Source organism: Humulus lupulus, chromosome 2 (assembly GCF_963169125.1).
Source record: "Humulus lupulus chromosome 2, drHumLupu1.1, whole genome shotgun sequence".
Lineage (NCBI taxonomy): Eukaryota > Viridiplantae > Streptophyta > Magnoliopsida > Rosales > Cannabaceae > Humulus > Humulus lupulus.
Window position 1 is genome coordinate 136,260,320 of NC_084794.1, and position 12,842 is coordinate 136,273,161.

General features: G+C 36.0%; 1 protein-coding gene across 2 annotated transcripts; it reads right to left on the reverse strand.

Moving 5' to 3' along the window:
• Nucleotides 1–3,114: 3,114 nt before the first annotated feature.
• Nucleotides 3,115–7,402, reverse strand: LOC133818543 (uncharacterized). 2 transcript variants are annotated; one of them, XR_009885939.1, is made up of 4 exons: nt 6,016–7,402; nt 4,542–4,726; nt 4,058–4,122; nt 3,115–3,880 (listed from the first exon to the last, which is right to left on the reverse strand). XR_009885939.1 is itself a non-coding variant. In XM_062251464.1 (4 exons), the coding sequence occupies exons 2-4, from the start codon at nt 4,625–4,627 to the stop codon at nt 3,669–3,671; spliced, it is 369 nt and encodes a 122-aa protein (XP_062107448.1). In that variant the 5' UTR covers nt 4,628–4,726; nt 6,016–7,399; the 3' UTR covers nt 3,115–3,668. The 2 variants fall into 2 exon arrangements, 1 of the variants encoding a protein (XP_062107448.1); XM_062251464.1 differs by having other exon boundaries at nt 4,052–4,122; nt 6,016–7,399.
• Nucleotides 7,403–12,842: the final 5,440 nt, after the last annotated feature.

The window sequence follows — 12,842 nt, forward strand, 5'->3', positions numbered from 1 at the left end:
TTAAGGTATGCATGAGTGTGGTGATAGAGTAACTTTTGGGTAGGAATTTCAGTGGGTTGTGCTTGATTACTATGACTGAATTGAGGTATAGGTTCTGTGTTAGTGATTGGGAGTATTAGATAAAAGAAATAGGTGGATATGGGTCTTAATTTGTAACTTGATTGGTGTTGAATTAATGAAAAGATGATGGGTAAAATACTTGGTAATTGGTGAGTTTTTGGCTAGAAGAAGGAGGAAAACCCAGGTTTTCCCTGGGTTCGTAGGGCGCGCCGCGACCCAGCCTGGAGGCGCCACAGCACGTGTGGCCCTCCTGGCCATGGGAGCTCTCTGACTTGGGGGCGCACCGCGACTTGCCTGGCTAAGTCGCGACCTACCTCCCCTTTGGTGTGAGAGCTTGCACTCTGACTTGGGGCAAGTCACGACCCGCCTGGGGGTTTTGAACTTCGAAGGGTTCTTAGTGTCGTTAGAGCTCGGGGGCTCAAACCTAAGGGCTCAGGACAATTTCTACTGCCCAATTTAGTGGAAATTGAGGTCCCAAAGGATAGTTTTGCTATCTAAGTATTTTATTTTTTATTGGAAGTTTATAGATATCAATGAATCTTATGACTAGGTTTGTCGCCAAGGCTCGAGGCTAGGGACCGTGCTCGGAGTCAGTTAACTTTTTCTGCTTGGAATCAAAGGTAAAAAAACTGTACCCAATTATGTGGTTATGTTGGGACTAAGAGTTCCCTATATTTATATGCAATGTCATATGATGGTATTATGCCATGTGGACATGAGATAAACAACCTAAGAGTTCCGAAACTAATATTGGTGCACATGGACGCAACTCGACCATTGGTAGTTGAGGTTAATTATATAATCACTGTGCTCAACTTAAGTGAGCCGGAGTCAGCTGGGTAAATAGAGGGTGCGACCTAAGGGCGTCGACCTTGGATATTGAGTGATATGCTTACTGTTATTAATTTGATGATCATGGCATGTTTATTACCTGGATAATTGATTATTGGTTTGCAGATTGATATCACTGATTATGTGAACAATGTGGTCTACTGAGTATCTGATAGGTGATTTGTGTATTATTTGACTACTGATTAATGTATATGCTCTGTTATATGGTTTTCTTGCTGGGTCTTGGCTCATGGGTGCTACGTGGTGCAAGTAAAGGCAAGGGGAAGCTAGACCAACCTTGCTCTAGAGAGCTCTAGGGGTGGAATGTACATATCCGGCTGCTTGGGTGCCACGATCGAGGGATGATACAGGGACATGAGACCCTAAAATGCCTATTTTTCCATTAGATTGGCTTATGGTTGTTTATATCCTTTGTGATTTGGTAAACTGTTATTTAACTCTGTTTATTTTTGGGATCCCGTGTAGCAAACATTTATTTAAATGAAAATTTGTCTTTTCTGACCAAAACCTTTTAACCTTAGTTCAATAATGGTTTAGCGACACAGTTACAACTAAATGCCTTGATTAGCAAGTCGTGCACCTTTATTAACACACAGTGTAATGGTCTTGGTTATCCAGGGCATTACACAAACCTTGATAATTGGTAAAACTTACGAATGTATTCTTGGACATTCATCGTTCCTGCTTCATATTAGACAACTCAACTACATTGTAGTCCACCAGAGCTCTGTTGTAATACTTTAAGTTAAATAGCACAAAAATTATGGCCACTCCATTTCTGCTGTATTATGATTCTTTTTGGCTGCATCCCATATAATACAGGCATCCTTCATTAACATATATACTGTGCACACTACCTTCTCTCATTCGGTAACATTTATGAATTCAAAGATTTGTTCTAGAGAAAGTTGATTTTATTTTGAAAAGATAGTTTAATCCATTTCTTAAAAAAATTACGATTTTGGACCCTTTTTAATTTTTAAACAAATTTTCACTAATTAATAAAAATATTAATTTTCTAGTATCCAAATTAACCTTAATAATTATTTAGTGTGATCTATAATTATCAAGATTAAATTACATTTCCTATTCAAACACGTAGAACATTCCCCTTTTTATATAAGTATAAACTTTGTTAATTTTAGTCCAAAGTTGCCTATCGTAGAAAATTGTATTTTGAAAACCATTACGCCGAAAATTCTCAAACTTTGTAGAATCAATCTTGGCTATTCCAAGAAGTTCCCTGCCAATTTTTATACAAAAATAACCATTTTTTTTTACTTTGTAACAACTATTTAAAAAAATCACTCTTTAAATTGTCCAAGGAAAAATTAGTCTTTTTCTTAAACTTTGAAAATTCATAGAATCAAATTGGCTAATTATTTAGGTTTGAAATTGCTTAGGCCCATGCTAGGATATGTGAAAATTTTCCATATGAAAAGTTATGACATTTGGATAATTTCACTCAGTGAAAATTATTCCTAAATAATGGCTGTCCAGAAACTGTTTTGAACTTCAAGAATTTTTTGCCTAACTTAGTAAAATCACATCTATAGCTCTTTTAATAATTTTCTTTGAAAATTTACCAATATCAAAATAGTGTTCATTTAAAAAATCAGCCAAAAATACATTAATGTACCCATGGAACTCGCTGTCTAAAGTCAGCTTTTTGTATTTTTTTTTAAAGCCATTTTTCCAGATTGTACACCAATAATTTTGTAAAAAAAATCATAATTTGTGCATTTAAAAACCTTTTTGAACGTTTCTACACACTATGAACATATAATCTTCCTAAAGAACCAAGGAAATCCATAAACAAGTTCATATCATTTTCTCTTGACCCATTGGAAGTCAAGACTTAAACATTTTCACACATAAAATCATAAATATCCTATGGAATATTGGGTTCCATCATTAAACATTCTGGTGTGATTTTAAATAATTTGAACCCTAATAAAAATAAGAAGACCCAAAACTCAATTTAAAATAAGGATGCCTTGGATCGCTCTAAAATCAGATTCTAAAAAATAAAAATAACAAAGAACCTTGACCCGTTATCTATAAAGAGGTAATAACCAAAGGTATAAGAAGGATATTAGATGACACACTCAAGAAATGAGAAGGATTGTGAGTGATAAGTCATGAAACGAATGTCACAAGAAAGATCTTGATATGGTCTAAGAAGTTCTTTGAAGAACCAAAGAGAAAACACTCTCCAAAATATATTCAGTCCAAAATCTACTTAGAAATCTCGTATCTCCCTTATTTATACTTGAAACATCCCTCCAAGAATGAGAAAAGACACATTTAAAGCATTAAATTGATGCATGCATCAATATAGACAAAAACCTTTCAAATCTAGACTATTAGTTTTGTAGAAAGTAGCTAAATGGTTGAATACAAAAGGTCTAACTTTAATATAACTAAATGTCTTAAATAAAAGATAAATATATGCCCATAAACCTTATAAACTCAATGGTCACGTTTTTGGAAGTTACCAGCCACTTTAAATTGCCTTAATAACATTGAATAGGCATTGATCTCCATTTTGACTAAGCTTGGACTTTATCTTTTCATAATCAACTTTTATTACGTGGATTAGTCGATTAAGTGCTTCTTTTAACCTTATAGCTCATGCTCTTGTAATTGGCCCAATTGGAACTTGCAATGACTCTTCCATTATTGTTCCTTCATTCTCATCATTCTCCCCCTCTTGAAAATGATTTGTCCTCAAATCTTTACCCCTTGGAAGAAGTTTATATCGTCTTTGAATAGGAAAAGTGCTCCTTTCTCATATGCACCAAAACCCAATCACTAGGTTCAAATACAACTTTCTTTTGCCCCTTGTTTGCTTGGGCTGCATATTGTCCAGTCCTCCTCTCAATGTTTTGTCGAACCTTCTCATGAATTTGTTTAACAAAATCAACTTTCTTTTCGCCATCCAAGTTAACATGCTCAGTCAAAGGCACTGGAGTTAAATCCAAAGGAGTTAATGGATTAAAACCATATACAATTTCAAATGGTGAAAATTTAGTTGCAGAATGCACACTCCTATTATATGCAAATTCTACATGTGGCAAGCAATATTTCACAAATCTTTGATAAAAACTAGCCAACTCATGGAAACTTCTAATATTACCTATACTTGTAGGTCTCGGCCTGTCTTGAATTGCACTCACCCTCTCTTCATCCACCTCTATTCTTTGGGCACTAACAACAAAACAAAGAAACACAACCTTATCTGTAAAAAAAGGTACACTTTTTGAGATTAGCAAAAAACTTTTCTTTTCTTTAAAACATCTAAAACTAATTTTAAATGCTCAACATGATCATCCAAGTTTTTGTTATAAATCACAATATCATAAAAATATACAACATGAAATTTTCAAATAAAAGCGTGCAAAACATGATTCATTAATCTCATGAAAGTACTAGGTGCATTAGTTAATCCAAATGGCATAACTAACCACTCATATAAACAATGTTTTATTTTAAAGGAAGTTTTCCATTCATCTCCTTCTCTCATCCTAATTTGATGATATTCACTTTTAAGATCAATTTTGTTAAGAACACAAGAACCATGCAATTCCTCAAGCATATCATCCAATCTAGGAATAGGATGTCTATACTTTACAGAGATTTTTTTGATGACTCGACAATCAACACACATCCTCCATGATCCATCCTTCTTATGAACAAGCAACACTGGAACCATGAAAGGATTCTTGCTCTCACGCACATGCCTCAGGTCCTTAGATATATAAGATTGCTCAACAAGAGCTATCAACCAAGCTTTTTCCCATAGTCTTCAATCCTATCCAACGATCGTCATTAAGTTAATTACTAACTCACCAAACTATGCACTTTAAAAACCTATTGCATACTAAGGGTGACTAAATTAACGAAATTATAATATCATTTATCATCTAATAGTGGCCCTGAATTCAAAGTAATAACCATTTGATTAACACAATCACAGAAACCCTTATTATTATTAGTACTGACCAAAGTTATACTAATATTCATATTGATAAAACAATAATAAAATAGCTCACATAAAGTATCAAAGTGGTAAAGTATAGCTGATTTAAAACATGGACCTTAGTTATGGATGTTTTCTCTATGCCTAGAACCCATTAACTTAATTCAAGTGGATAGAACAAATAGCTTAAATCTCAAACTTCTAAGCCTTGAATTGATTTGTTTGGAAACCATTAATATATTCTTCAAAAAATCAATAATGAATCAAAATAGATCATTCCTTCATTTATAAACTCTTGCCTTTATTATAAAATTTGTGTAATCAATTAAGTTGTGATAATAATATCGTTCATTAGTTTCCTCTATAGAAATTATTGTCATTAAGATGGTCCAAGACCTTAAGTTTGAAAATACTGGAATTAAACAATTTAAAAGCCATTTGTTTCTTTCTTTCCAATCCACCAAAAATTGTGAGTTAACCATTTTTCTTTTTATAAAAATTCCAATTTCATTATGAAAATGACATTGGTCAATTCATAATAACACATTAATTACACATAAGCAATCATAGATAACAACAATTATACTCAAAATAGCGAATTTCTTTTTCAAAATTCCTTTATACAAAAAAATCTATCTAGATGCTAATTTATGTTCAATTATGTAATTAGCCTTTAAAATCTGCCTCTCCAGCTCTACATGATTTCTATCAAAGTGCTCAAGTCTTTAAACCATTATCTTTTGAGAATTAACCACCAACCACTTTATAACTCTTAACTAACAAATTTCCTTTTAGTAAAGATTATGAGTTAGCTTACAAATTTCGCCAGGGATTTCAAAAATCACAATTTACCATCTGAGAATTTTTTTTATAAGAATTAACTCAATACGAGTTCGTAAATTTCTAGAAAAACGGGAAGCATAAGGGCTGCAAATCGGACGTCCTAAGTTTTGAAAAAACCTCCAAACAAGGCATATAATAGTGCAAGAGCAGTTCAATAAAATCATAGTAGCCTAATTAACTCATAACACACCATCAACATACATAATTTCATTTAATTTCATAAATCCCAATTCATTTCTAAAACCAAAAATAATTGAAATCAGGGTTAGAAATAATACCATCACGTTTGAGACTCAACGCGAGTTGAGCATTGCTCTGTGGAGCTCGAAAAGAGGCTTTGAAGCCCCTGAGGTGGTCATCGACCGTGACTCACGGCAGAGCTCCGACGACGGCGGAGGCGCCACCACTCAATGGTGGTGGTTTAGGAAACTAACTGCTAGTTTTTTGAAGCCCAAGCCATGGGAAATGTCGTGGTGGTTTACTTGGAGCGGCTCGGAAAAGTTCAGATCTATGCTTGAAAGTTTGAAAATCTCCATGGATTCCTGAAAATGTCGACTTCAAACTCCGATGACCAATGAGTCTGATCCTTTAGTAGGTTTTAAAGCCTACAATGTAAGGAACATGATGGTGATGGTCGCTTCACCAATGAAGGCTCGAGGTGGCCGGATTGAAGCTAAACTCAGAACAGACGTCGGAACTTCGAGCGACTGTCTAGTGGCCTGCGTTGCCGATAGTTAGGTGGCCTCTGAATCTTCTAGTTAGGTGCAAGTAACAATTGAAGGTCTGGAATGTGGTCATTGGAGCTTGGGAAGACGACTGGCGTGAGAGAAAAATAGAGAAACGGGGGAGAGAGAGGGAATTCGAGAAAAGAGAGAAAGATAGCTATTGTGTTAAAACTAGGGTTGTTCTATAAAATGTTGAAACCTTACTTCTTCTTTTGTTTGCTATATGTATTGCATTACTTTCTGTAATTCATTTAATTAATTAATTTTGTGGAGACTGACTAGTTGCTTCCTCTTGCTATGCTTTAGATCGCGACATTTACTTAAGTTAGTTGTCATTTGTTCATCTTGTTTCTGCAAAAAAGATCAAAGAAGTCACCCATGTAAATAAAATTCCTATAATGTTTTTGCACTCATAGCTTTTTCATTCTATTTACCCACAGACGACACCAATTGTTCGGGTCAAAATCTTCCTCAAAGTATAACTTTTTCCAATTCGAAAGTTCTTCGTCTTCGCTGTTCATGTGTGATCGTCTCTTGGATTAATGCACTTTCTATTGGCTAAACCATAAACATAATGGGGTCTTCATTGAATTGAAACTTAAAACCGAATGCGGAGTACCTGCAAAAAGATACTCTGATTCTTAAGTCAGTCAATGGTTCTCTTCTTCAATTATCAATCAAACAATTAACAATCAATCGAAGGTCCCCTAAATGAGTTCATTTATCTACTATATATAGGAAAAGGAGAAAAGAGTTAAGAAGACTCCCTTTAATTCCCTCTTTCCCCTTCACATTTCCTCTTTTAAGTTGAGCTCTTCATTTCTACCATCAAAGCCCTTAGGTTCTTCGTCCATTTTTTTCAGATATAATAAGCTCTTCGTTCACCATTCAGAGCTAATGGGATATTCATTCATACAATCACAACCTATGGGCTCTTCTCTCATTCGTTCAAAGCTAATGAGCTCTTCATTCATTCGTTTAGAGCTAATGAGATCTTTATTTAATCAATCAGATCTAGTGAGTTCTTCATTTAATTTGCCAAATCATCTCGGAAAATATTCCCCTACACTCATCATTTAATTGAATAAATATATGGGTAGGTATATTTGTAAATTATTATCTATTTGAATATGGAAGATATGTATTATAGGGGAAACATGGAAAGTGCAAATCTATTAAAAGTCAACTATACAAGTAATATATTATTGTACTAAAGAACATAACGTAAGTGCACAAAATGTAACAGTGATTATTTTTTTTAATTTAATATATATTAGTATTGGTTGATATTTTTTATAAAGAATAATAAATAAAATAGTTCTTTAAATAATTTCAATAAAACTAATTATGTTTATTGACCAACGTTTTGGTCAACGACACTGAGTCAATTTAACCGATAGAAAAGAATTATAATGAACAGTAATCAAGAAAATGACACAAAATATTTAATAGTGGTTTGACTTCAAGAGTTGGAATTGACCTACGTCCACTTGCACTTTTATTTATCAAATAAGTCTCAAAATCAAGATCAAGAAGAAACAAGGTTCAACTGAGTTTCTTAAGCTGACAAAAGAATACAATTTGAAGGGTTTTATATGTAAAGTGCTTACAAAAGATGTTCTATATTTTCCTCATAATTTTTACATAGCGTTAAACAATCAATGAACCACTTATTTATAAAAATAGTCTTAGTGGGCTATGAGCCCTTACAAGCAAATCTAGGGCCTACACGTGTAGGTGTGGGATCAGTACATTTAGTTACATATTCATATAATATAGGAATAATACAATTGACATATTAGTTAGATAAATATCTTGGGATATTTGATGGTGTGTCATGAAACCCGAATCGTTGGTTTAAAGCCTCTTACTCATCGACCAAGTCTTGTACTCCGAGCAGCTTCATGGGATGGTACTAGTTTGCTCCATCATCGAGCAGGTTACTCGATCTTTACTAAACAATCTTTTACATTCTGTCATGGCCTTCTCAACCAACTCTCTAAATTTAATGTGGTATGACACCACGTGTCTCTTTCTTAGAATCCACGTCATCAAGTCAAAATTGGGTTAAATAGTTGCCCCCCAAGTTTATCCTAGGGCGAGCAGCACTGGTTAAACTTCCAATCTTCGACCAGGTGGGTATCTATTCACCTTCTTAATATCAATTTATAGCTCATAGCTTTGCTTTTATATACAATGTCCACGCCTCCTTGAATACACAACTGACGACTTTTGGGTTTCCTAAGTATCTTTCAAACTCTCCCAATCTATCATTGTTGCACCTTTTCAGTGAAAAACGAGGCGGTTTTTCAGCAAAAAATGTGGCGCCTTTTCACCAACCCATGCGCATGACATCACCACCTTAGAAACTCATGATGAATTTTTCAAGATGATGTCATCTGCTTGCTCTCGAGTTGTTACCTATAAATAGGTCTTCCCATAACCTTTCCCTCGTTACTCTTTCAATCTTCCCAACCTTTTTTTTTCTTTGAAATCCTCTCAAACCCGTGACCTTCCTCTTCATTTCCTCTTCCGAAAATCCCTTTTTTCTCCCAGTCTTCCAACCAAATCTTCATAACAGTAAGTTTCTAACTTATTTTTTTTTGTGTTTGCATGAATCCTTTTTACTTTTCGCATAGTTTCCATGCATTTTTTTTTGGAGATTTCGTATCTATGTGTTCTTGATGTTCATGATTTTTTACGATGAAATTTGCTGTTTTTTTTTTGCAAAAATCATTGATTTTCTATGAAAATGTCTGTTTGGGGAGTAGGAAAATAATTTTAAGTCTCGAGTTACCTTTGATCTTGTTGTTGGCTTCTATAGGATTTTTTGAAAACTCAAAGAATTATAGTTTTCTTTTTAAATCCACACTAGTTTATGCTCGAGCGTAGAATCGTGTTTCTCGAACAGCTCACACTTAGTTAGGCACACACATAGGCTGGTCGAATAACTCACCTTCCATTTACTTTTCACCAGATGTATGCGCGCGATCACTGGGGAATGATTATTCTATTGACCAGGAATCCCTACAGACACTGGTCGATGAAGTGGAATGGAGTCGACCAGATATTGACCTCAATCGTGATATTCCAAAACTATCTAATGAATCTAGTGAACACTTTAACTATGATTTTCATTTTGTTCTCGATCAAGAATATTGGAGGATGATTATGGAATTAGAACAAGGAATAAGGAAACTACTTCCAAATAATTGCACTTTTATTGTGCATTCTGACTTTGTTGATCAACTTCTGGTCGAGATTCCGCCAGATGGAGGGCAACGAGCAGGTCTTAATTTATTGATGAGGTCATAATTGTTACTCTCTATTCTCTAGATATGACTAGGATCAAGTAAATGACCAGACATAGATCTGGTATAGATCCTTAGGTTGCTAGGTATGCGACCAATGGGCAAAATGCTGAGCACACCATACAACAACAATAATCCGAACAACTAGAAAGAGAACACCTCGAGCAACAACAACAACCATAAGAGCAACCGTGGCCACGATCTCAATATGTGCCTTTTGATGAGATTGATTTTGATGATGAGTAGTTAAACAATATCATAAGACTCGTCGCGAAGAGAAAAGCCCACTTGAGGAGGTAGGTTATGTGGTATGTGGCTCCAGCCAGTACCCTCTCAAGTTAGTTACTTGGGGAGTATCCCCAAAGATATGGACTTAGGGTGGTATATTTATTTCTTCCTCGACCCGACCAGCAGGTGCATAGTCCTAGTGGTTCGTGTAGTGCAATGTCGAGGTATAATATTCAGGCAGGCGCCAGTCTCCCCCTCCATTTTTATTTTAAGAGTGTTGCAAATAACTTCAATATCACTCCTTTTCAAATAACCCAAAATGGATACTTAATGTTATCAACATTATTTATCCTTTATCACGATCAAGGATGGGACGTTCCTACTCCTCACGAGGTCCATTACTTATTTGATTTGAAATCGAACCTAAGCCATAAAGGTATTGGGTTCTTCTACTTTCTCACCAGGACAAGACCATGGAGTTCTTGACTGAGCCAAAATTTAGGAGCAACATGGGAAGTTATAATAAGAAGTATTTTCTAGCAACTTCCCTGGTCGTAGTTAATCGAGCTTTCCAATAAGTAGATATTTATTTTAGTGTGCGAGGTAATATTCTTCATTTTCCCTTTATTTCCTTAGCCTAATTTTTTCTTGTTGCATTTTAGGGCCATGTGATCCATTGCTACTATGAACATGGCCAGGCAAGTAGTGGTCTTAGACCAGCTTCCTTTTGAAGCAAAGAACTGTAGACTACTCGTAATCAATGAGAACCTAAGGAGATTTGGTTTGCTCGATACCCACCATGCAAATGAAGAAGGCGTTACTGGTGGAGGAACTGTTGAGGAAGAACTGGGGTGTTCCAACCAGTTTCTGGAGGTCCCTGTCCCTCGAAGAAGGACAAAAGGGATCAACATAAGGGAGCAAGGACATTATCCTTGCCCTCGAGCCTCAGTACCATCCGTTGACAAGGGAATAAGCAAGAAGGTGCTAAAAGTGGAGGAGGACGAGCCCATGTCCTCTGGCGACGAGGAGGGGATTCCATGTAATATAGTTGTGTGTGTATGATGTGGTCATAGGCTGTTTTGAAAAGTCTTCTGAGTCATATAACATTTTTCATAAGAGTACTACTGATTTATATATTTTCATAAATTGACACCCTTGCATATTTTTACTACAACCATGTATGATTCATTGATATTCAATCTCTATGCTTCCCTTCCAACTCCGACCAAAAAAGTATTAAGAGGAAGGCGACTTTGGGGTCTGGTTCGAGTAACAAGCTGGTAGTAAAGTAGCAGAGTAGTGATCCTCGTGTTCGTAGATCTCCTGCTACTTCTCTGATGACGTCATCCAGTAAACCGGCAGACACTCCTCGTGCTGTCGCTCCCGAGTAGTAGGGCACTCCATCCCCTACACATGGAATGGACCTCCTCTCAGATGAGAAGCATCAAGTAAGGGAAAGGTTGAAGACAACTGCTTACTTTATCTCTTCCTGTGTCCAGATCCATGTTCAACACCCGGCGAGTGTTGATGTTATCTTAAAGCAATGAAACTCATCGGTCGACTCCAGTCTTGGACGAGCACTATCCGAGATCCTTTCGGTAAGTTGCTCTTTATTTGTTTATAAGTTTTTCATCCAAGTCTTATACTCGTTTATTCCTTTTATGTGCTTAATCTCATCTTGCTTTATTTGTGTAGGGTGTTATTACTCTCACCAACACCCCCGCTGGAGCAGTTAAACTTGAGGAGGCCTTGAAGAAATCACAGGATGGCGTGAAACATTTTAAGGACAACCATACTCTCCAATTTCAAGTCGCTCGGGAATTGTAGAAGGTTCTTCAAAGCATGAACACTGAGATTGATAACAAAAGCATAGTGATCAAGGTGCTCAAGGATCCAGGGGCAAAACTCAAGCGCCAGCTGGAGGAGTTTGAAGAGAAAAGGATCAGTCTCAACGTTCATGTTAAAGAGCTCGAGGAGCAGTCTCGACAACCTCTAGTCTTATCAAAGTCGATTGCTGGGGAAACACTATACTTGTAACTAGCAGTCACTCAATACATTGTTAGTGTAGCCCTAATATGAGAAGTGGATAGGAACCAACATCCAGTATATTATATAAGTAAAAGGATGGTCGAGGCAGAATCACGGTACCCATTAATTGAAAAATTGACTTACTATTTGTTACTTGCAGCAAGAAAATTAAGGTCCTACTTCTAAGCTCTCATCAATTCTAGTGTTGGTCTCCCTAGGATAAATTTGGGGGGGGGGATATTTAACCCAATTTTGACTTGATGACGTGGCTTCTATGAAAGAGACACATGGCGTCATACCATATTCAATTGAGAGAGCTGGTCGGAAGGAGGATCTGCTTAAGAAGGCTACGTCAGAATATAAAAGATTGTTTAGCAAAGATATAGTAACCTGCTCGATGATGGAGAAAATTAGTACCATCCCATTAAGCTACTCAGAGTACAATACTTTCTCGATGAGCAGGACGCTTTAACCCGAAGATCCGGGTTTCACGAGACGCCATCCAGTATCCCAAGATATTTATGTAACTGATATTTAAATTGCATTATTCCTATATTATTTGAATATGTAACTGAATGTGTTGATTCCACACCTACACATGTAGGGCCTAGATTTTCTTATAAGGGCCCATAGCCCACTAAAACTCTCTATAAATAAAGGCTTCATTCAATCATTAATGCCACATAAAAATTACGAGAGGAAAAGCTAGAGATTTTTTTTGTAAGCATTTTACGTACAAAACCCTTCAAATTGTATTCTTTTGTCATCTTAAGAAACTCAGTTAAACCTTTTTTCTTCTTGATCCTGAGTTTG

Bases quoted from the DNA above. Each gene is read 5' to 3' on its own strand.
- LOC133818543 (XM_062251464.1), bottom strand. From the start codon at position 4,627: ATGGTTCCAGTGTTGCTTGTTCATAAGAAGGATGGATCATGGAGGATG. The intron at 4,123-4,541 runs GTATAGACATCC...TTTTGTTGTTAG, and splicing joins ATCAAAAAAATCTCTGTAAA to TGCCCAAAGAATAGAGGTGG. The intron at 3,881-4,051 runs GTAATATTAGAA...ATTTAACTCCAG, and splicing joins GCCGAGACCTACAAGTATAG to TGCCTTTGACTGAGCATGTT.